Source organism: Chionomys nivalis, chromosome 20 (genome assembly GCF_950005125.1).
Source record: "Chionomys nivalis chromosome 20, mChiNiv1.1, whole genome shotgun sequence".
Taxonomy (NCBI): domain Eukaryota; kingdom Metazoa; phylum Chordata; class Mammalia; order Rodentia; family Cricetidae; genus Chionomys; species Chionomys nivalis.
Window position 1 is genome coordinate 47,743,444 of NC_080105.1, and position 22,736 is coordinate 47,766,179.

The 22,736-nt window shown below is 42.1% G+C and overlaps 2 protein-coding genes across 4 annotated transcripts in view; both read left to right on the forward strand.

The window, feature by feature from the left end:
* The window catches only part of Adam9 (ADAM metallopeptidase domain 9), a 58,049-nt gene extending 52,325 nt beyond the window's left edge, over positions 1-5,724 (forward strand). Inside the window, exons 19-22 of one of the 3 annotated variants that reach the window (XM_057752795.1) lie at positions 954-1,113; positions 2,145-2,364; positions 2,709-2,776; positions 4,365-5,724. In XM_057752795.1, coding sequence (XP_057608778.1) covers positions 954-1,113; positions 2,145-2,364; positions 2,709-2,776; positions 4,365-4,458 — 542 coding nt within the window. In that variant the 3' untranslated portion in view covers positions 4,459-5,724. The remainder of the gene's footprint in view (positions 1-953; positions 1,114-2,144; positions 2,365-2,708; positions 2,777-4,364) is intronic. The other 2 variants (XM_057752796.1, XM_057752797.1) reach the window with 2 other exon arrangements.
* Positions 5,725-6,505: 781 nt separating this feature from the next.
* Positions 6,506-22,736, forward strand: part of Adam32 (ADAM metallopeptidase domain 32) — a 66,511-nt gene continuing 50,280 nt past the window's right edge. Inside the window, exons 1-5 of the mRNA XM_057752344.1 lie at positions 6,506-6,578; positions 13,576-13,640; positions 18,666-18,727; positions 20,977-21,052; positions 21,999-22,075. Of these exons, the coding sequence (XP_057608327.1) occupies positions 6,506-6,578; positions 13,576-13,640; positions 18,666-18,727; positions 20,977-21,052; positions 21,999-22,075 (353 nt within the window). The remainder of the gene's footprint in view (positions 6,579-13,575; positions 13,641-18,665; positions 18,728-20,976; positions 21,053-21,998; positions 22,076-22,736) is intronic.

Consider the following 22,736-nt stretch of genomic DNA (forward strand, 5'->3'; position numbering starts at 1 on the left):
AATATCTTGTAGATTCCCCTGTTTATTGGACTTGTGAAGACTTCTCTAATAGTCTCCTGGATTTCACTGGTATCTGTGTAATATTCCCCTTTGAACTCAAATTTTGTTGATTTCTCTCTCCTTTGCTTTGTCTAAGAATTTGTCAGTTTTGTCATTTGTGCGTGGAGAGATCTGCAATACCACAGGCGAATGGCAAAAATGGGCAGCACGTTTCCATGTCGTTGGAGATGAAGGTGAATCTGTGCTGTACAGTGAGCTTGATGAAATGAAAAAGAAGAAAACCAAGTGTTCAGTATGAAACATGCAAAAATGCTTAGCTCAGTATGAAAATGGAATTTTAAAATCACATATGATACTTTTTTTTTTGTCTACCATATTGGGAAAAAAGCCAGAATTTTAACCTTGTAGGCTATTTTCCATTTTGGCTATGGAAAATTTTTATATATCTCTTGGGAGTGTACCAAATTCTAACCGTCCCTGTAGAGGACAGCTTTATAACCCTTCTAAGAGAGGATGAATGCATTTCCTTGACGTGGAACAGTCTCTGGAGAAAACTATTCTGCAGTCACACCAGAGTGCATACTCTGGCCTAAGAACAGAGTCACATGTGGTAACATTTCTCCAATGCTGAAATGTCGGACAAATCGCAGCACACATCAGACTCTGTGTAGCTGCACCGAGAGCAAGAAGGCTCTGGGTGTGGTGCAGGACAGGAGCAGGCGAACAAGCCATATGCAGTAGTGTCTGTTGGTAGGATACTGCCTCGTGGGTGACAGAGGACTTCTGGGAGACGTGTGTTGTCCTTCTTACATCTGCACGAGGAAGCACTAGGAGATTAAATAAGGCAGATGCCGATGAGAACCATACACAGTGATGCACAGTGACGCTCCGTTCTGGGTGGAGAGCCTTGCTGCCCAGTGTAACTGACCGACAGTGTACCATTTTCTTTCTAGCAAGGAGCACAGCACTGAGGGATGGATTGCTGGTGTTCTTCTTCTTAGTCGTCCCCCTGATTGCGGTTGCCATATTCCTCTTTATCAAGAGAAATGAGCTACGGAGAACCTTCTTCAGGAAGAAGAGATCGCAGGCGTATGAGTACTCAGCCTTTTCTTTGTAATGTGTATTAAGTAATTTAAAGTAATTATTAATGATCTGTCCTGGAACTCAGAAATCTCTTAGAAATAGGGTTCTGTGATATCTTGCTGTTCCTTTGATGTGATAAGCACAGGATGAAGCTGGTGGTGAACCAGCCATGGTGGCTTAGGCTTGTGCTGTAAGTGCTTGGGAGACTAGGGCAGGAAGGCTGGGGGTTCAAGGCTGGTCTCAACACACACACACACACACACACACACACACTCTCACGTCTCTATCTCTTTTACACACGCAAGCATGCACACATGCACACAAATTAAAAGGAAAGAATAAAGAAAGACTGGCGGCTAATCCACCTCTTAGGCACGGGAAATGAGGAAATCCCAGAAAGCCCAGTGCAGGCAGGCATGTGGCTCTCGTGTGGCTCTGATAATGACTCCAGATGTCCGTGCTGACTCTAGGACCCTGGTTGTCACGCTGTGTCACACTTTCCTGCCATGCGCTGATATGAGCTTCAGAGTTGAGTATTCTGCCCCGCCCCTTTGCTGGCCATCACAGTTCTGCTTGGCCAGTCCCTGCAGACTTCTGCAGCTGTCCTGACATAGTGAGAGCAGTCCCCAAGCACCCGTGCCTGGCAGACTTGCTGCCCCCTCAGCAGGGGCTGATGCTTAGCTGGTGTGGTTTCAGCCACCAAATTTACTGCTTCAAATGTGGATGCAGCCTCAGAATTTGCTTCTGATTTTCTCTGATTTAAAAAAAAAAATTGAGGAGAAAAGTTAGAGAACACTGACCAATTTATTGAATTTCATAGATTCTTAGGTTTTCAGGTTATTGAATTCTGAATTGAAATGGGGTTTGGGATCCTTTCTTTCCCACAAGGATAAGATTTGTGTGAACACCATTGAAAATACCATAGAGGCCTCAGTTTCCCTCTGCTGTCACCGCCACCGTCAGTTTTATTTTGCATTAAGGAAAATTGAAGCTGTGTATCGTGTGTCCTGTACAAATGTTTTCTCATGAATTAACTCAAAGTAATCAATTATGTCTTTCAGATCAGATGGTAGAAACCAAGCAAGTGTGTCTCGGCAGCCAGGGGGCCCAGGCATCTCTCGACAGCCAGGGGGCCCGGGAGTCTCTCGACAGCCAGGGGGCCCGGGAGTCTCTCGACAGCCAGGGGGCCCGGGCGTCTCTCGACAGCCAGGGGGCCCGGGCGTCTCTCGACAGCCGGGGGGTCCTCAGCATGTTTCTCCACTTGCCCCATCTAGAGAAGCTGTGAGTTTCGTATAACTGTTTCCTACTGTGTTCAAGTGTTCACATTTAAAGACACGAAAGGGAGCTAGGAATGTGTGTTGGTGTCCTTGTCTAGCATGTATAAGATTGCAGGTTTGATCTTCAATCCCAAAGACACAAGGAGAGAAGCAATACAATTGACAAATCTTTACTGGATACAAGATCATTGTCCCACAGCATTTGCCTCTGTAGAACAGAACGTTATTTGCGTGTCTGTTAGGTCTATAGTTCATGTCTGATGTTTCCTTATTGCTGTTCACAGTGCCAGTTAGGTAACTTATATGTTTGCTAATAAAATTTCATAATATATTTTCTTTTCTTTTCAGCCTGTGAATGCAAACAGATTTCCAGTGCCGACCTATGCAGCCAAGCAGCCTCCGCAGTTTCCATCAAGGTTGGAAGGAAATGAATGGGTGTAGATGACTTGACCACACATTAAAATTCAGGACCCATTGCCTAGAAATTTCCCATTAAAGTTAACTTAGGGCAAGGAAGTAGAATTTAACTTGGAACAAGTTTGGATAGAACATGGTTTGTGGGAAAGTTTTCTAAGAACTTTTATATAAATATTGTTACGTAAGTACATCAGATGTGAATATTATTACATTAGTACAACATCAGATATGAGTATTGTTACATTAATACAATGTTAGATATGAGTATTTTTATATTAGTGTCAGAAAGAAATCTTAAAGAAAACTGAGTTAGACTGCCACTCTCTCTATCTTTCGGTGTGTTTAAGATTCAGAATCAAGGACCTTTCAAATAGTCCGCAGTAGGAGACTCGGTAGGTGTGCCTGCTTTCTCACAGACACTAACTGGGGAAGTGAGATAGCAGGAGGATGCCGTCGTTTGGAAAGGAAAGGATCGAGGATGTAGGGATTGCGGGGCCAGGGCCAGAGAGGACACAGAGAATGGAGTTAGGGATTATGCTAGTTTAGCAAAGTGGCAAAAGAACTTAAGAGTCACTCAACAAGAAGGAAGTCATGCCCGGTACTGGAAACCTAGCCAGCTCCCCAGGGCTGGTGAAGTCATGGATCTTAGAGAAGAAATCTGTTTATTTTTAAAGATTGAAGCTAAGCCTTTGTCTCAAGTCAACTACAGAAACCCTGGCGACCAGTGCTTTTTTTCACTTCATGTAGTTAATTTTAATTGTTTACTAGAGAATTCTATATATCTGTACAGTGTATTTTGATCATGCCTACTCCCTCCCCACTCCAACTCCTCCTAGGCCCCCTCACCATGACCTCCTTGAAGCTTCCTGTCTTCTCTTCATCGTCCTCTAGTTCAGTCTGTGCCTTCCTAGTGTACACAGGCCATCCCTTTATAGCATGGGTGGCTATAAATTGTCACCACACAACCAGAGTGTTTCATCCACATACTTGTTCACGTTTGCCTTTTACAACTTAATTTGATAGTTTCATAGGCTTTCTTTTTAAAAACATAAACTGGAACCTTCACACCTCATTGATTATGGAGTAACATCAATATAAAGTAGTGACGAACGCTGGGGAGATAGCTTAGGTGGTAATGTGCTTGCCAGGCAAGCATGAGGGACCTATGTTCATGTCCCCAGCACTCACTTAGATGTCTGCCAAGGTATACGGTCTGCAACCCCAGCAGTGAGAAAGGGAGTGGGCAGAGACGGGAGATGCTCTGGGCTCACTGCCTACTGCCTAGCTGCAGAGTCAAAAACAAGGGTGAGAGCAGCTAGAGAAAACACTTGACCTTGACGTCTGGTCTTTCAGGACACGCGCACACACACACACAGAACATAGTGAGTGAGTCCCATTTTAGACTAGTTAGACTAGTTTAGTCTAGACTAAAGCTGGGTCCCGGTTTTAAATGGGTCTCAGAGCACAGAGTAGGAAGTGCCCTCGCCTATGCTCAGAGAGGTTGAGGGTGGTATTGTGAGCTTGTCCTGAATCCAGCATTGTTTCATCCAGTCATGCACTCTGCTAACTTATTTTTCCTCCCCACAGGCCACCTCCACCACAGCCAAAAATATCATCTCAAGGAAATTTGGTTCCTGCACGGCCAGCTCCTGCACCTCCTTTATACAGCTCCCTCACCTGATGTTAGAGTCTTATTCTTCAACCGTCTTCAGGGAACTGAGCAAATGCTTTTTTTTTTTTTCCTGATGTTTTCTTGAAAAGCCTTTCTCTTCCAAGAGTGAATGAAAACACGCTTCATTAACACAGAAACAGAGCGGAGAGTTGAGAAATGCAGGACCGCGCGGGCACTCCAGGCGACTTAAGAGTTAGCATTGCCATCTTTAAGACTTCCTCTTGTCATCTGCGACTTAATGCCCCTAATGTGGATTAAGTTATTTTGAACATGTTATTGTAATGGTTCTCCAACTAACTGTACCGGTGTACTTCGTCGTCGTGTGCTTAAACGTAATCCTGACTTCTTGATGTCGGTTCTCCCTAATAATTTCTGGTTGAACATTTGAACATGTATTGACCTCGGAAAGCTGACCAGCTACAGTAATGTCTGTGTTTTCATCTTGCATGGATTAACAGCCATTTATGCAGACTCCTGTCTCTTACTCCACAAGTAAACGGCTGTCCTGAAGAAGAACACACAGGAATCAGTTACTAGGTCATGAAGTGACTTGAAAGTATGAAATATGGTGTGTATTCAGTTACTGGCTTCCATTTTTTATGATCTTTGAAATATAATAGCTATGATAGAAATTGATTTAACATTAAATCAGTTACTGGCTTCCATTTTTTATGATCTTTCAACTCTAATGACTATGGTAGAAATTGATTTAACACTAAACTCTCTTTCGACATCATGATAAAGCATTCAGTAGTGTTGCTTTAACTGAAGTGTACACTTCATGGTACGAGGTGTTTTGTAGACCTATGCCGCTGGATGTTGATGAACAGAAGCATGGAGAATGCCTTTCGCAGCTGAGCTGTTGTTTCAAAACCACTTGAGAACCCACGAGCACTTTAACTCTCAAGTCTGAATTTCAAAGCTTGATACTGAGTCACTTAGAATGTTTACATTTCCTAAGGTGTGCTGGATCTTGTCTCTTTTGACTAATGTTTTCATAAAAATTAGGGTGGAGAGAGGAAGAATTGGTTTCCTTAGATAACTACAGAAGTTATCTTGACATCTGTGAGTTACTATCTCAGCTGTATTAAAATGAATTTGTACTTTGAAAGGAATGATATTGACACTAAAATTTTAAATACTTAAATTTTTTCATGATTTTTCATAAAGAAGTTTAATAATAGGTATATTAACTGAATTTCATTAGTTTTCTAAAATATTTTGGTTTGTGTATATATACATATTAAAATAAAAACATTTACAACAAATAAAATACTTGAAATTCCTTTTTGGTCTTCCTGTTACTGTCTAAACACACAATCACTTGGAGTCTTATCAGTGTAAGTGTTGTGGCTTTTGCCAAATGTGCACAAAGGCTGTATTTAAGGAAAACACAGTAGAAGACAGAAAGTTCATTTTCCAGGATAAGTATTTTAGCAGTTGAGTATGTGCTGATGAGCCAGCCCTACTGAGAAATAAGGCAGAACCCCTGAAGACAGAGTGAGTGCCTGACAGGAGTCTGACTTGAGAAACACGTGGCTATAGCTCCGAGGTTTCCAGTAGGACGTGGGCTGAAATGCAGGCGCTGTAGGAGATCAGGGATCTGCCATTGCTACATTAATTGCACTGGTAAGTTTCTAAAAAGGACGAAGTCGTATGAATTTTAGCCAAAGTGCAGTGGAGAGCCAGGTTGGAAGGAAGCCTGGTGGTGGGTCCACGGAGCACTGTGCTCGTGGAAATATAAACCCAGAATAAGAAAATCATTTTACTCTTTCTTGAAAAATTTCTCCACACATCTTAAAAATGAATCTTAGTTTAACTTCAGAAAGAATACACACATGCTGTGTTTATTGGCCCGTGCGCCATCACAAGCTCCACATGTGCAGGCTTTGCAGCTGCAGGGACCAGCATGAGAGCTGAGGCGAGTATTGGCAGATGGAGGCGGGTGGGGTGGCTACGCTCCAAGGACGTGCCTCAAGGAGGCCCCAGGCACGCGCCCCACGGACCCGGACCCATGCAACGGCTTTGCAACCGCCTGGATGCTCCAGGAGGCGCCATGCTGGGCGCCACGCTGTGCCCACTGCTGCTTCTGTTGGCCACGCTCGGGAGCGTGCTGGCGTCAGGAGCCGGTGAGCGCCCCGCGGGTTGGCACTGTGGGTTCGGGGGACACTAGTAAGCTGTATATGCACGTCATAAAGCTCAAAGTGTATCCCCCAAAGCACCCCCAACAGCTTCTGGAACCCCACTTAAACTCTAAAAACCACCCTCCATAGACGATGTGCTTGCCATAATAATTCATCCGGAAAGACGACCAAAAAGCCAGTAAATCCCCAAACTGCAAGCTCAGAGGGAATCTGTAGCGGTAGCTACGGGGGCTGGGCAGGGACATAATTCTGGCTGAGTTTTTGGATCAAGGAGGGTGGTTTAGATACTCAGAACAGCTTGACAGGTTGTGATGTTCAAGGGTGAATCCAGCGCTTGTCTCTAGCTCTGAGACGTGGCCAGTTTTCCTGCAGACTCTGTGGAGGGCATCATCTGCTTCCAGGACACGTATTCCTCACAGTTCGGGAGAGTAGAAACATGAGGGCAGGGTACGCGCACACACGGTTCAGTTCTGATGAGTGTCCTCTTCCTGTTTATTAGAAATTAAAATAGTAATTCAAGAATGTATAGCAGCATTTAAGACAACAGGGCCGTACCTTTTACATGTTAACACACTACAAAACCAAGAACCGTCTGGAAAACCCCAAATCAAACTAAAAACTGTTCTCCTTGGGGAGGAAAGAAAGTTGGCATAACTTTGCTTTTCCACCTGCTTCGACGGAAGGCACCTAGGTTGTATGCCTGCTACTTCCAGTCTCCTGCTGCATGTTTGACTTGAATTATAAAAGGAGGACCTTGTAGCCCTTTCAGATACAGGCTTTCTGCATTTCTGCATGCTGCACCAAAATTGGGCCAAGGGAAAAGAATAGTCACAATACAGAATCGAAAAACATACCAGCAAGCTTTACTGTTCTTTCTTTTTTAAATTAAAATACATCATCAACTCCTTTCCCTTTCCTCCCTCTAGTTTATCCAACCCCCAAACTCTCATCTCCTTATTTAATTGATATATGTGTGTATATATTTATTTAAACTTATACCAGCAAGCTTTTCTTCATGAAATTCAGTGGAATATAAATATTGAAGTTTGATTTTTAAAACTGGGAAGTACAAAAATTTATCAAGAGCTTTTAAAAGATTTTTTTTTAAAAAAAATAAATTTGAACTTCACATGTATAGGTATTTTGCCTGCATGTAAGTCTGTGTATCTGTTGTGGGCCTGGTGCCCTTGGAGGTCAGGAGAGGGTGAGTCAGAGGATTCCGTAGGACTGGAATTACAGGCAGTTGTGCGACGCCATGTGGGTGCTGGGAATCCAAGCCAGTGCTCTTAACCTCTGAGCCACCTCTCTGGCTCCTCAAACAGTTTTTTGTTTGTTTGATTTTAAAGGAAAATGTTAAACTTCACTTTTTAGGGCACTTTGAGATTTACAGCAAAACTGAGCAGAAAATAGTGTTTGGATATAGCGCCTGCTCCCCATGCTTGCTCCCACAGGGATCAGCATGCGGTCTTACAAGGATGCATTTGTTCGAGCGGATGATCCTGCTTGCACTCGGGTTCTGTATGTTCTGTGGTTTGCACACGGATGCCAATCACTGCAGGATCAGCTTCACTGACACAACAATCCTCCACGCTCCTATTCCTCCTCCTTCCCACTATCCCTCAGCAACCACCTTTCTCTGTCTGCCTTCTCCAGGAGGTTGTATACTTGGAATCAATCATACACGATGTAGCCTTGCAGACAGGTTTCTTTCCACCCAAAGCCTGTAATTTAGATTCCTTGATGTCTCTTTGCGGCTTGATAGCTTATTTCTTTGAAGTGTCAAAAAATACCCATTCCGTTGTCAGTATCAACCACAGTTTATCCATTTACCTACTGAAAAGACACCCCAGGGGCTTCCCAGTTTTAACACTGGTGAAGACAGCTGCTGTCCACACACCTGTTAGGTTTTATGTGAATGTAAATTTCCTTTCCTTTGGACGGTTACCTGGTGTCCTTGCGATGCTAAGAGGATATAGTGGTGTCTCGTTGTTCTAACTTTCAATTTCCTGTTGGCACATGCTGTCTTGACGTTTGGCTTTGAGCCTCGCTTTTAAGCGCTGAGCCGTCTCTTTGGCCCTGCTGTTGCTATCTTCTGATAGGCTCCCTCGCTCTTTCTTCTCTTTTGAGAGGGGTCCTTCCACGTCACTTGCCCATTTTTAAATTTGGGTTGTGTGCTACTATTACCTTTAAAAATTCTTTGTATGTTTTGGTTAATAATCTTTTATCAGGTGCGCTTTATTTTTAACCTTTTTTATATGTGTGTATGTCATGTGTATGTCTTTTGTATGCGTGTATACATGATACAGAGATCAGAGGACAACAACCTCAGATGTTAGTTCTCTTCTTGCACGTTATTTAAAGATTCTTGTTTTTCACTCTGAATAGGTTACCCTTGCACTCCTGTGGATTCTGTCTCCACATCCCCCCCCACATAAATTGAATTTAAACAAAAAAAGAATATGATCAAAGTATGTTTCATGCATATGTAAAACAGTATAATGAAATCCATTACTTTTTACAGTTAACTAAAAACACAGAAAGCAGCATTGGTCCGAAGCTTTCCCAAGCCCCTCTCTCATGAACTTCCTCTAGCACTGTGTGTGAATAAAGTTACACTGGACCATATTGAGTATTGCTGTCGTTGCTGCAACAGTGTCCAGAAACACCTTAAGGGAGGAAGAAATTATTTTTGCCCTCAGTTTTGAGTTTTAGTCCTGTATTTTTTATAACCTTTCTAGTCAGACATTCTGGCTGAGTTTCTAAGTGTGTGGGTCGTTTGGAGACTTTCCCTCCTTGCTTATTTTTGTGGCCACAATTGTTTGCACATTCTTTATATTCTCTGTACTGTGGGTTCTCGTGTGTGCCCCAAGAATTGCGCAATATCCGATGGCTTTCTCCCGTTGTATGTTCATGGAGATTCTTTCCCAAGTGTTTTCATGAATTTGAAAGGAATGATGAAAACTGAATGGTCTCCCACAGCCCTTATCGTTATGAGGTGTTTATACCACTATGTTTATGAGAGCCCATGAGAGGCAGATGTCCCCATACTGTTCATATTTATAAGGTTTCTCTCTGTGTGAGATTAAAGGAGAGCTCTCGCCTATATTCCTTAATTTGGCATAACCCATCTTCAGTGTGTATTATCATCTCTTCAAAACTTCTTGGGAGTAAATGCATGCTTTCCACTTTCCATGCATCCCTCAATGGGACTTCCTTCATGTCAAAGAGCAGATTGTTGATAATGCGAACATCCCTAAACGCCCTTCATCTCTAAGGGTTTTGCTGTGTGGTGGCTTCACTGGAGTTTTTGAAGTCAAGATAACCCCTGTGTTTATCTGCCTTCTCTCTGCATCTCTGATGTTCATTGTCTGTGCCCTGGGAGTAACTTGATGGGTTAGTTGAGAGGATTGGCAGATGAAGGCTTTTTCCACCTAAACTGCATTTCCTTGTCTTTACCCCAGTTGTCATCTTCTTGCTTTCGTTGGGATATGGAACCTTGTTGAAGGTTTCTTTCCATCGACTGTTCTCTTTGTTTTTACTAGGTCTCTCTACCACGTGACTTCTCAGATTTGCCCCTGATTTTTGGACTAATTTCAGTGTTACGGGCTTTGTACTTCTTTAGTTAGTGTTACCCCAAGGTATTTTATATTATTTGTGGTTACTGTGAAGGGTGATGTTTCTCTGATTTCTTTCTCAGCTTCTTTATCATTTGTATAAAGGAGGATTACTTATTTTTTTTTGAGTTGATCTTGTATCCTATTACATTACTGAAGGTATTTATCAGCTGTAGGAGTTCCCCGGTAGGCTTTTTGGGGTCACTTATATACACTATCATATCATTTGCAAATAGCAAAGGTTTGACTTCTTCCTTCCCAATTTGAATCCCCTTGATCTCCTTTTGTTGTCTATTGCTCTAGCCAGAACTTCAAGAACTATGTTAAATTGATATGGAGAGAGTGCACAGCCTTGTCTTTGTCTTGTTCCTGATTTTAGTGGGGTCACTTTGAGTTTCTCTCCATTTAATTTGATGTTAGTTTCAGCTTGCTATATATTGCCTTTATTATGTTTAGGTGTGTTCCTTGTATCCTTGATCTCTCCAAGACCTTTATCATGAAGGAGTGTTCGATTTTGTCAAAAGCTGTTTTAGCATCTAATGAGATAATCATATGGTTTTTCTCTTTCGATTTATTTATATGGTGGATTAATTACATGGACAGATTTTCGTATGTTGAACCATCCCTGCATCTCTGGGATGAAGCCGACTTGATCATGGTGGATGACTTTCTGATGTGTTCTTGGATTCGGATTGCCAGTATTTTATTGAATATTTTTACGTCCATGTTCATAGTAAGATTTGTCTGTTAATTTTTTTATTGGTTGAGTCTTTGTGTGATTTTGGTATCAGGGTAACTATAGCCTAATAAAAAGAGTTTAACAATGTTCCTTCTGTTTCTATTATGTGAACACTTTAAGGAGTATAAATATTAGCTCTTCTTTGAAGTTCCGGTAGAATTCTGCACTGAAACCATCCAGCCCTGGGCTTTTTTTGGTTGGGAGGCTTTTGATGACTGCTTCCATTTCCTTTCAGGTTAAAGATATGTTTAAATTGTTCACCCGGTCTTGATTTAATTTTGGTATGTGGTGCCTATCCAGAAAATTGTCCATTTTTCTTTTACATTTTCCAAATTAGTGAAGAAAAGATTTTGTAGTATGACCTAATGATTTTCTGGATTTCCTTGGTATCCGTTACTAAGTCCCCCTTTTCATTTCTGATTTTATTAATTTGGATGTTCTCTCTCTGCCTTTTGATTGGTTTGGATAAGGGTTTGTCTATCTTGTTGATATTTTCAAAGAACCAGCTCTTTGTTTCATTGATTCTTTATATTGTTTTCTTTGTTTCTATTTTATTGATTTCAGTCCTCAATTTGATTATTTCCTGTTGTCTACTCCTCCTGGGTGAGTCTGTTTCTTTTTGTTCTAGAGCTTTCAGGTGTGTTGTTAAGTCATTAGTGTGAGCTTTCTCCACTTTCTGTATGTAGGCATTTAGCACTATGAACTTTCCTCTTAGCACTGGTTTGGGTACATTGCGCCTTCATTTTCATTGAATTTATTTATTTCAATAATTCTTTATTTTTTTATTTCTTCTTTGACCCAGGCATATGGACTGCTTTTGTTCTTTTTCTGATATGGACAGAATACAGGATGTGCAGGCCAGCTTGTCCCTAAGTGTTGGAAATGGCTAAGGCTGGAATAAATCAGGCAGACACAGGGTGCTGGGTTGTCAGGCAGAATGTGTGTTCTGACCTGAGCCTGGAGTGTGCAGGTGGGACTGGGGGAGGTGTGTAGAGTGGAGGATCACACAAGACTCGCTGGCTAGATCATGATACAAGATGTGCAGGATCTGACGAGCAGAGAAGTTGTTATATGGCACAAGGGACCCGTAGGTTGAGGGTTGGCAGAGCGTATCTTGGATGAGCCTGGGCACTGGGGGGACCGTGCTAGCAGGAGTGGCCACATGAGGCCGGGGCACAGAATGTGGAATCCCGCCTTTATCTGGGTGATTGAGGAGGGTGTGTGGAGGAGAGAATTAGGGGTTTACCCTGGTGGAGAACATGCAAAATCTGGCTGGGTGGGGAGTAGTGTCATTTTAACTTCAGCTTTTCTGTACCCCTAAACTCACATGTTTGACCATTATCTACAGTAGATTTAAGGAAATGAGGATGCTTACACATTCTTCTTTCTACGCCACACTTCCTGGTGGTGCATGCTATTATATGTCCATTAATGCACAAGTTAATATTGCATCCATCATGTCGCTGTGACTTCCACAGTTGTGGTGTGGCCTTTACTCTCTATTTGAGTTAATTTAGTGTGTACTTCTAGACTTTGTAGTACGACATAGATATAGTTATTGGGAGAAATTTGTCTTCTGTGACAGGTACATGAGGATTCTTTTCTTGGGGAATTTATTTATAAATATCTGTCTTTCTTTGGTAGTTGAATGACAGTGTTATTCAGTATCAATTTCCTAGGCTTTCGATTCTTTAATTTCAATGGCGTGTTGTAATATTAGATACCTGAGCCCGGTTGCGCTTCTGCCCTTATGCCTGACATAGTTCGTTTCCCAGTGCTGTGATGGGAAAGGATTAACTGTATCTTATGATTTCACACCACAGTCTATCACAGTGGATGCTGTGGTAGGAACCCAGAGGCTAGAACTGAAGCAGAAGCCCTGGAGGAAAGCCGTGCACTGTTTGCTCTCATAGCTCATTCATCTTGCTTATGATGCAACTCAGTACCAATTCCCCAGAAGTGGCACTTCTCACAGTGGTTTTGGCCCACTGACATCAATTGTTAGTCAAGAAAAGGGTCTGCAGACTTTCCTATGGGTCCACCTTAAGGGCTCGATTTCTCATTGGCGCTTTCTCTTCCTGGATGACGGAGCTTGTGCAAAGTTGACGATAACTTTACCAGAACAATGATGTGTGATTCCTTTCTTCTTGTACTCCTGCTTGATCCTTGATTTCAAAAGCTCAGCAATGTCATCAGACCATGGCTCCCCTTTCATTCATACCTATGTATTATTCCCAACAGGCCATGCACAGTCTATAGGGTTTTTTTTCCAACAAAGTTTTCTTGAATTATCTCTTTGATTGTTCTATTTTTTTGTCTATGTGTCTTGCCGTGAACATGTTCTGAGTAAGTTGAATGCCTTCTTTTTGTCTTTCATGACCATTTTGTCTGTTTTCCAAATTAAATGTTTTTAGCATTTTACGTGTGAAACACTTCATGAGTTAGTCTATCAAGTTTGCACAGAGGCTAATTCCAGTTTCAGGGGCTGTGCTCATGAGGTTAGCACTAGAATTTTCGAAGTAGCACACACTGATGAGCCACTCACGTTGGCTAAGTAAACCTTATTAAAGAAACTGAACATCTAGTCAAATTAAATGCAAGGATACTAACTATGTTTTTCTCTCTTCAGATTCTCAAAGTTCATTTCTACAAATCATATTTCCAGAGAAAATTGAAGATGGTACAAGCTCAGAAGTAAGAAGCATCAATTCACTAGATAAATTGCTATATAGAATTTTATTTGTATAACATAGCTATGGAACATATAAACTATATGATAATATTATGTATGTATCTAATATGATTACTGATAAGGAATAAAGTTCTAATGGTAAAAGCAAACATAAAAGTTAGAATGGTCTACTAAAAAGCTTATCAATTCATCTTAGTGTTTTTAGCAGTTCACATTCATAAAATAACAGAGAAAAGTGTTTCATTTGATATTAAGGAGATGTCTGGAGATCCAGGATTTATTTAGAGAATAATATTCTCTAAAGTAGCTGATTTTGTCAATACCTTATAACAAAACATCTTTATGCTTCATTTCTGTACCCATAGTCCTCGAGTAAGAGAATTTTATGCTAATGTTTTAGAAAGCAAAATAATTAATTTTATTCACTGATTTTTGGAGTTGGTATTTTGCTATGTTGAGTGTTTTAGGAGTTTTAAAATTTTAAAGGTACCTGCCTTATAGGTAATAAATCTCTGAGTATCTGAGTGTGGGCGTGTGTGTGTGTATGTATGCACGAACATGCGTGTGCTTGGAGTTGCTTTCTGGCATGGTTCCTTGGGAGCTGTCCAGCTTTTATGAGACAGGATGCCCCTCTGACCTGGAGCTGGCCAGTGAGCCCCAGGGAATCTGTCTTCACTTTCCCAGCACTGGGAATGTAAGCATGTGCCAAGCACAACTGTCTTTTTTAAAATGTGTGCTCTGGGGACCAAACTCAAGTCTTCATGCTTGCAAGGCAGGCGTCTTACGGGCTGAGGCATCTCTCCAGCAGGCGATCAATCCTTTAAAACCTTTTAATTAGCATACAGTAGTTAGCATGTATTAATTAGCATATATTGATTGTACAAGGCTATCCATTTCCGCTCCTGCCTTTCCCCTCTCCCACTATCCTATTTCCTCTCCCAATAGTCCCCTCTACTATCGTATCATATATGTGATCTAGGTTCCACAGGGTAGGAGGGCAACACGTGTGGCTACACTGAAGTTTCCTAAGCACAGCTTTCATGCTGCAGAATTCAGCCCCACTAACGAGCCTTGATAACGAACATGCAGCTTGCAAGCATGGTGCATTCCATTGTAGAATGTTTTCCTAGTCCTACCTAGTTCCCCCTTACTCAGCTGTGGTCCGCCTCTCTTTCTATTCCTAGACCTCAGCAACCATTGATGATCATACTCATCTCAATTAGATCTATCTGTTTGTAACGGTTATCAGGGCATCGCTTTCTTAAAATTAACATGGAGTACCATGTTTATCCAGTAGCCAATTCATAGACATTTTTGGCTCATGCCCAGATGCTGGCTTTTGTGGAGAACTGTTTCTGAATATTCATGTGTGCACAAGGATTTCCTACCTTTTGGTTAGATTCTTAGCAGTAAAAATAGATAAGTTTATGCTTAGCATGTTTAGATGCTACCATGCAGTTTCCCACAGCATCTGTTTCCACATCAATTTATACTTCACACAAATAATACGTGAGCCTCCAGTTTTTCCACGTGACAAGGAGCATTTGATGTGGCCATAGGGTGTGGGGAGGAGCCGCTATGGCTCTCATTCATGCTCTCCTCTTGAGTTCTGTCAAGGACTTTTCTGCATCTATTGAAATAGTCGTATGATTTGCTTTTCAAGATTTATCTTCTTTTAATATATATATATGTGTGTGTGTGTGTGTGTGTATGCATGGTAACTAATCTTATATCAACTTGACACAGGATAGAGTCAGCTGAGAGGAGGGAACCCCAATTGAGAAAAGCCCCCATGAGACCAGACTGTATGTAGGCCAGTCCATAGAGCATCTTTTTAGTGATTGATGGTAGAGGGCACAGTCCAAGGTGGGCAGAGTCATCCCTGGGCTGGTAGTTCTGGTTCTATAAGAAAGCAGGCAGAGAAAGCCATGGGAGCAAGCCAGTAAGCAGCACCCTCCATTGCCTCTGCATCAGCTCCTGCCTCCAGGTTCCTGCCCTGCTGGAGTTCCTATCCTGGCTCCCTTCAGTGATGGACTACCGTGTGAAGGTATAAACCAAAGAAACCCTTCCTCCCCAAGTTGCTTTTGGTCATGGTGTTCCATCACAGCAATAGTGACTCTAATTAATACAGAAATTGGTACCAGGATCGTGGGGTTATTGCTGGGCCAGACTTGACTGTATTTTGGGGAGGATTGCAGAAGGATTTTGGAACTTTGGGCTAGAAAAGTCATTGAGCGTTCAAACCTCGGTGAGCTGTTCTGTGGGAGCTTGTGTTGAGAGAATGGCAGGTGATGGAGGCTGGTTTGTGAAGTTCCAGGAGGAAGTTTGAGAGTCTCTAAAAGACATTCTCAGGGAGTTAAGAATCACTGCTTCTCGTTAGTTGGGGCTGAAGAAGTAGCTGTGTTTAGCAAGAGACCAGAACAAGTAAAAACCCTTACTTACTTTGCTGGGACCCTAGATGCTGCTCATCTGGAGCTGAGAAATTAGTGGCGATCGAGAAGAGACCAGCATCGTTGAGGCGAGGTGTTGTGAGGGTCAGCACACAGTAGCTGTGCTCCAGAAGCAGCAAGGCCGTAGCTCCTCCCGGGAGCAGAACTTGGTGGTCTAAGAGTCTCCCGGGTAGTACTGGTTTTGAAGGCATGAAGTGGGGTCCTGGAGATCAGCTCAGGCGTGGCACTGGGTGCCAGGGACGGAGTTGCTGAAGAGAGTCCGGGGGAGGCTATTGGTGGAAGTGCAGCCTAGTCCCAGGAAGGGACCCCAGCGGTTTGGGGGATGCCAGTCTCATGGGATGACCACCCAGAACAGCAGCAGTGGTGGAATGGAACCAGCCAGAGCTGGTGGAGTGGAGCCAGCCAGAGCTAGAAGACAGACTGTGTGTGCTGTGGAGGGTGGGGGCAGAGGAATGACCCAAGCCCCTTGCAGGAGCCCAGAAAATTGTGAGTTAATTCTGGACATTGGACACTGAGTTATTTACACTGTTGGAGTGTAGTTTTACTTTGTTCAGATTGTGACTCTGCCCTGGTGCTTCCTTCTTGAGGTAGGAAAGTATTTAACATAATTTTGGTTTTTTTTGGGGGGGGGGAGTCCATAGTTGAGAAGCTTTGAATTTTTAAAAGAGATTTCGGATTTGAAGAGACTTTGGAGTTTCACAGAGACAGAACTTTGAAAGTGTTTGAGTTGGTAAGGACTGCGGAACTTTAAAGTTTGCATTGTGTTCTATATTTGTGATGTTTGTTAATCTGAGATCTTGGGGGTAAACCAAAACAACACAACAACAAAGGAAAAGTTGTGCCTGAAAATGTGCTGTGTGTCAAGGTGAGAAGGGGTCAACTGTGCAGGTTCCTTTTATGTTCACGTGACACAATCTAGAGTCTTCTGAGGGGAGAGAACCCCAACTGAAAAGGCTTCCATTAGATCAAGCTGTTGGTAAGCTTGTAGAGCATTTTCTTAATTAATGATTGATTAATTACTGATGGGCTAGGAGGGTACAGATCATTGCGGTGGTCCCTGGGCAGGTGGTCCTGGGTTCTATAAGAAAATGGGCTGAGCAAGCCAGGGGGAGCAAGCCAATAACCAGCACCCCTTCATGGCGTCTGCATCAGCTCCTGCCTCCAGGTTCCAGCCCTGCTTGAGTTCCTGTCCTGGCTTTCGGCAGTGAAGAACTACAATGTGGAAAGGCAAGCCAAATAAGCCCTTTCCTCCCCCAACTTGCTTCTGGTCATGGTGTTTCATCACAACAATAGTTACCCTAACTAAAACAATTTGCGTTTGTTTGTGGGTGTATGCACATATGTATGGGGGCTTGTGAAAGCCAGAAATATTGGATTTCTATGGAGCTGAAATTACAGGGAACTGTGAGTCTCTTGACATGGGTGCTGGGAGCAGAAATCAAGTCCAGGCTTTTAACTCTTGAGCCATCTCTTCAGCCCTGGTTATTATTATTATTATTTTTGGACTGTGAATCTGCCTAAGTGTATATTATATTTATTGACTAGTGCCTGTTGAACCACCTTTACATTCCTAGACTGAGACTAACCTCCTCGCGAGATATGATCTTTTAAAATGTGATGCTGGATTCTATTTCCAAGTATTTTATTGAGGATCTACATTTATAGTCATCAACCAAATTGGTACATGGTTTCACAGAGGTCAGAAGAGAGTGTCAGGTCACCTGGAGCTGGAGTCAAGGGCCACCCAGTGTGGGTGGTTGGAACTGAGCTCTGAAGTTCCTTGTTCAGCTACTTTGCTCTCTTCCCAGGAGAGGAGTTTCTTAGTCATCAAAAGTAGGCATTTGAGCCGGGCGATGGCGCACGCCTTTAATCCCAGCACTCGGGAGGCAGAGGCAGGCAGATCTCTGGGAGTTTGAGACCAGCCTGGTCTACAGAGCTAGTTCCAGGACAGGCTCCAAAGCCACAGAGAAACCCTGTCTCGAAAAACCAAAAAAAAAAAAAAAAAAAAAAAAAGTAGGCATTTGCCTGCTGCTAGAAACTTAAACATAAATTTAACATAGTGTTCAGCAGATGGCCTGTGGCTCCCATAGATGAACCCCAATGCTTGCTCTGGGGCATGACTCTATTCCCCTATTTATTCTGCCAGCGAGGGGAGTTTGTGCCCGGGTGGGCCCTGAGACTGCAGGTGAAGAGCTGTTACTAGCAACTAGAATCCCCACATTATTCTGCTTCTGTCTGTGAAATAATTTATCCCAGAACTATGGAGGGAACAGCTGGGGCGCTTCCATCTTCGTGGTGCAAGGAAGAGACTGTGGACCGCGTGGGCTCTTCTTTCATAGGTGCTTAGGGTTTAGCGATGTGGCGCTCTAAGTCAAGAGCAACTTATTTGTGTGTCAGTGAATGGGTTACATGAAAAGGTAAATATTTACAATATCTCATTGCCAATTTTTAACACAGGCAGTGTGTGATGATTTTACAAATTGTTCGAAACATTCTTGGGAAGGGGTTGGTTGATTGTGAGTTGCCGTTTGCTTCTCATTGAAATTTGTCCTCACCCCGTTCTTCTGGTCTCTCTAGGAAAAGATATCCTACGTTATTCCAATAAACAAGAAGCCATACACTGTGCACCTCCAGAAAAGGTGACTTTTCTCTCATTCTTTAGGTTGGCATTTCAGTTTATGTCATTGAAACGGTTTCCTTGTCACAGCAGTGGCGTATAAGAGCAGTGATAGAGCTTCTCCTCGGAATTGTCACTTGTCTCTAGTGAACGGGTGTGCTTTGCAGTCATGAAATTGTTGTCCCTTATCTACACGCCAATAATGGGCTATCTGAAAAGAAATAAGAAGGTCCTGTTTATGAGATCAGAACTCTGACCAGCTGTGGCCGTGCGCACCTGTAATCCTGCAGGTTCAGGGTCACCAGGTAGACGAGAAGGCAAAGGAGGAATTCAAAGTCACCATCAGCTACTCAGTGAGTTCATAGCTAAAACAACAATAACAAACTCACAGATCAAAGCAAACTGCACCACTAAACCAAAATCATGACAGACAAAACAAAATAAAAACAAACCCCCCAAACGACAACAACAAAGTCAAAGCAACATAAATTACAAGTTGTATTTTCTGTAAGAAATTTTTTCTAGGATATATGCAACTCTAAAGTAGCCAGGGCAATTTGGAATAAAAAGAACAAAGCTAAAGGAACCATTCTACTACACATCATATACTGAAACTGTAGTACTCAAAATTTTTTTATTTTTAAAGATTTATTTTTTTATTCTATGTATATGAATATTTTTCCTGCATGTATGTGTATATACCACGTATGTACCTGGTTATGGTGGAGGCCAGAAAAGGATGTCTGGTCCCTTGAAACTGGAGTTACAGATGGTTGTGAGCTGCCATGTGGGGTCTGGGAACTGAACCTGGGGGCTCTGGAAGTGTTCTTAATCTTTGATCCATCTTAGTAGTAAGGACGTAAAGAAGATGGGCAATACTGAGAGTGGAAGTGTGTACAGACACAGAGACAGGAAGAAAGCAGGGGCACCAACGGAGAGATGGTGTCCAGCAAGTATCAAGGGTGAAGTGGTTGGAGCATGGCAGAGTGGTTTTCAAGCCTCCCCTGCGACTCAGAGCTGGCAGCTAGGGTGTGTGGGAGGGCACCATTGGTAGCCTCCAGGTCCTGTGGAGAACTGGAAGCAACAGACTGGGTGCTTACTGAAGTCAGAGGGAGGGTGAGGGGAAGGAGGGAAACCGAAACAATGCAGTACGTACAGAACATGGTACCAGAAGAAGTTTCGGCTTAGACCTGAGGTTCAGCGCACATGCTAAGGATAATAGGACTTCATTTTCTCCAACCACATTATCAAAGACACACACACACATATCTATATATATATACATACACACAAATTATATGTATTATATTTTGTTATGTATTATATATAATATGATCACCTGTTATATAATAAATCATATATCAATATATTATTAAAATATATAATTATATAACTTATATAATTATGTGACTTGTAACTATATAAAATCAAAAATGCAACATAACATAATAAATAAAATATAAGATATAATTATATTAATACATAGCCACCATATTATGTATCATTAATATTGCATATATAAACCTGTAATATTACTATATTATATATAATTGATATGCAATATTAATATATAATATGTCATACTATACATATTAGAATAAAGAGGCAGAAAATTCTCACAACCCTCCATCCAGTTTATATCTCTGTAAATAAAAAAATGGCTTCATCCCTCTTGCAGCCTCTTCCCTTTATTAAAAGGAGCCTGGTGAGCTGGAGAGATGGTTCAGTGGTTAAGACTGCTAACTGCCCTTGCAAAGGACCTGGGGTTCGTTCCCAGCACTCCAATGGCTCATAACCACCTGTAACTCCAGCTCTAGGAGACAGGATACCCTCTGACTTCTATGGCACCTACACACACTGTGGTGCATAAATCCATGTAGGCACATACATCTACATAGAAAAGTAAATCTTTTTGAAAACTAAAAAGAACTCATTTAGTTGCAGAAATTATTTTGAGTAAATGTGTATTACTTTGCATGAAGTGTATTGTATGGCAAAAGAAATGCTACCATTATACCAATAGTTGTCTTTTCCTTGGCAGCTCCCAAGAGTAAGACTTTTAGTTTTTAAGGCCCTCTCATTTCTGCCCAAATTTCTTACCTCTGCTTTTGTAGCTGGAATGTCCCCCAAGCATGCGCAGATTAATGGACGTAGCTATGTTCCAATAAAGCTTTATTTGCACAAACATGGGATGGGGCATAGGGCAGAGTTTACCGATGCCTGCTCCGTTGTTTCTAAAAGAGTAACTGGAATTCTCTTTTCTGTACATAGTTATTTTTTGGCAGATCGTTTTATGGTTTATTCATATAAAAAAGGATCTGTGAGTTCGCACTTTACAGACATCCCGGTAAGACTTAAGTTATTTTATGAATTTTCAGAAAACTTGAAAATAATTGAGTGAATGCTTTCCCAATGCAAAGACTCTGAGGACCTGTAGGTGATATACGTAAGGGGTTTACCGCCTAGTCGCTCAGTGCCCCCGATGTCTTGGCGGAGTGAAATTAGTTGAGTGAGGGCCTGCCTCGCACGGGAACTGCCTGTGGACTATGGCTTTACCTATACTTCCCAAGAAAGTGAATATAACTAAAAGGAAAATCAGCAGATTAAGAACAGGAGCGCACAGAAGCACAGACCAAGACCTTTTGTATCCATTGTCCCCGCTGCATACACACATCATCATACACACATCATCATACATGTACTGTGTTCTACAATGTCCCTCCCCAACCTTGTTCAGACCTGAGGAGTCTGAATGCTTGCCGTATTTGATCTATTATTGAGTAAAACAATGCTCTAAAATATTTTAATATGGTTGTGTGTGTTCTGAATTTTTTTTTTTTCTGTCTCTTCACTTGGGCTTTCTGCTTCTGGAAGTGCGTTGTCTGGTGAATGTGTGTGAAAGGAGCACTGCATCTTTTTGTCCTCACCTCACCCCTTCTCTGGCACCGCCTCTGTCCTTGCAGGTGACAGACGTGCTCTGGTTAGCATGGCTTCAGAGTCCTCCTCCTCTGCTGGCACACCTGGCCCTTGGAGCTCCAGACTCTTAGGCTCCAAGGGTCTTCTTTAGTCAACACATTACAGTTTTACAGATTCTCAGGACTTTTAACTGAAGTCTTAAAGTCTATACATTAGAAAAAAATTATGGAGACCTTTTGAGTATCATTTTATACAACCCATTGTAAATCATGTATTTACGAACAGTCTCCACATGCTTCTGTCTGTTTTCAAAGCAGGAAATTATTTGAAAGGTTTGTCAGTTCTCCAGTAACTCGTGTCCTTTTTCTCATCCCTAGATGCAATGCTACTATCAAGGCTACATCAAAGGCTATCCGAACTCTGTTGTCACGCTCAGCACATGCTCTGGACTGAGGTCGTTAACGTTCCCCCACTCTGGCTGTGATATCTGGCTGCGGGAATGCATTCCACTTCTGTGGGCGCACAGTGGGGGCGGATTGACCCACACGCTTGTTGGCGGTGTCCTTCTCCAGATGTGGTCCCACTGGTCTGGGATCTTTCTCCCTTGCTTTGCAGACCAGAGATTATTCTAACTTCTGGAGGGCTTAGACAACAGAAATGGCAAATGAATGTTCTAAGTTGGAAGAGCAACGTTTAGGATGGTTTATTCATTTTTTTCAACTTACTTCAGTTTATGAATTTTATAATACCTACCATGAAAAAGACAACTATTTTAGTGTTTAGAGAAAAAAGTAAGATAAATGAACAAAAGTGAATTTTTCTTTTCCTCGTGAAAATTATCTTTACAGCAAGGAGGCAAGTCATATCTTTGTAATTATTAATTCAATACTCCCCCTTTTAAAAAACGATTAGCAGTACTTTCTCTAACTCTTGAAAAAAATCATTTGGTTTCTTCTTTCCTGCTTTGGAGAGGTTTTCCTCATGTCAGAATTGTCCACCTTTGCTTTTGGTTAACATTCTTGTCTTCCCAAATGCATTTTAAGCTTCCTGCATGGAACCCTAAAATTTACACCTGAAACCAGTTTCTCACGCAGAAGTGACACACTGAATGACCT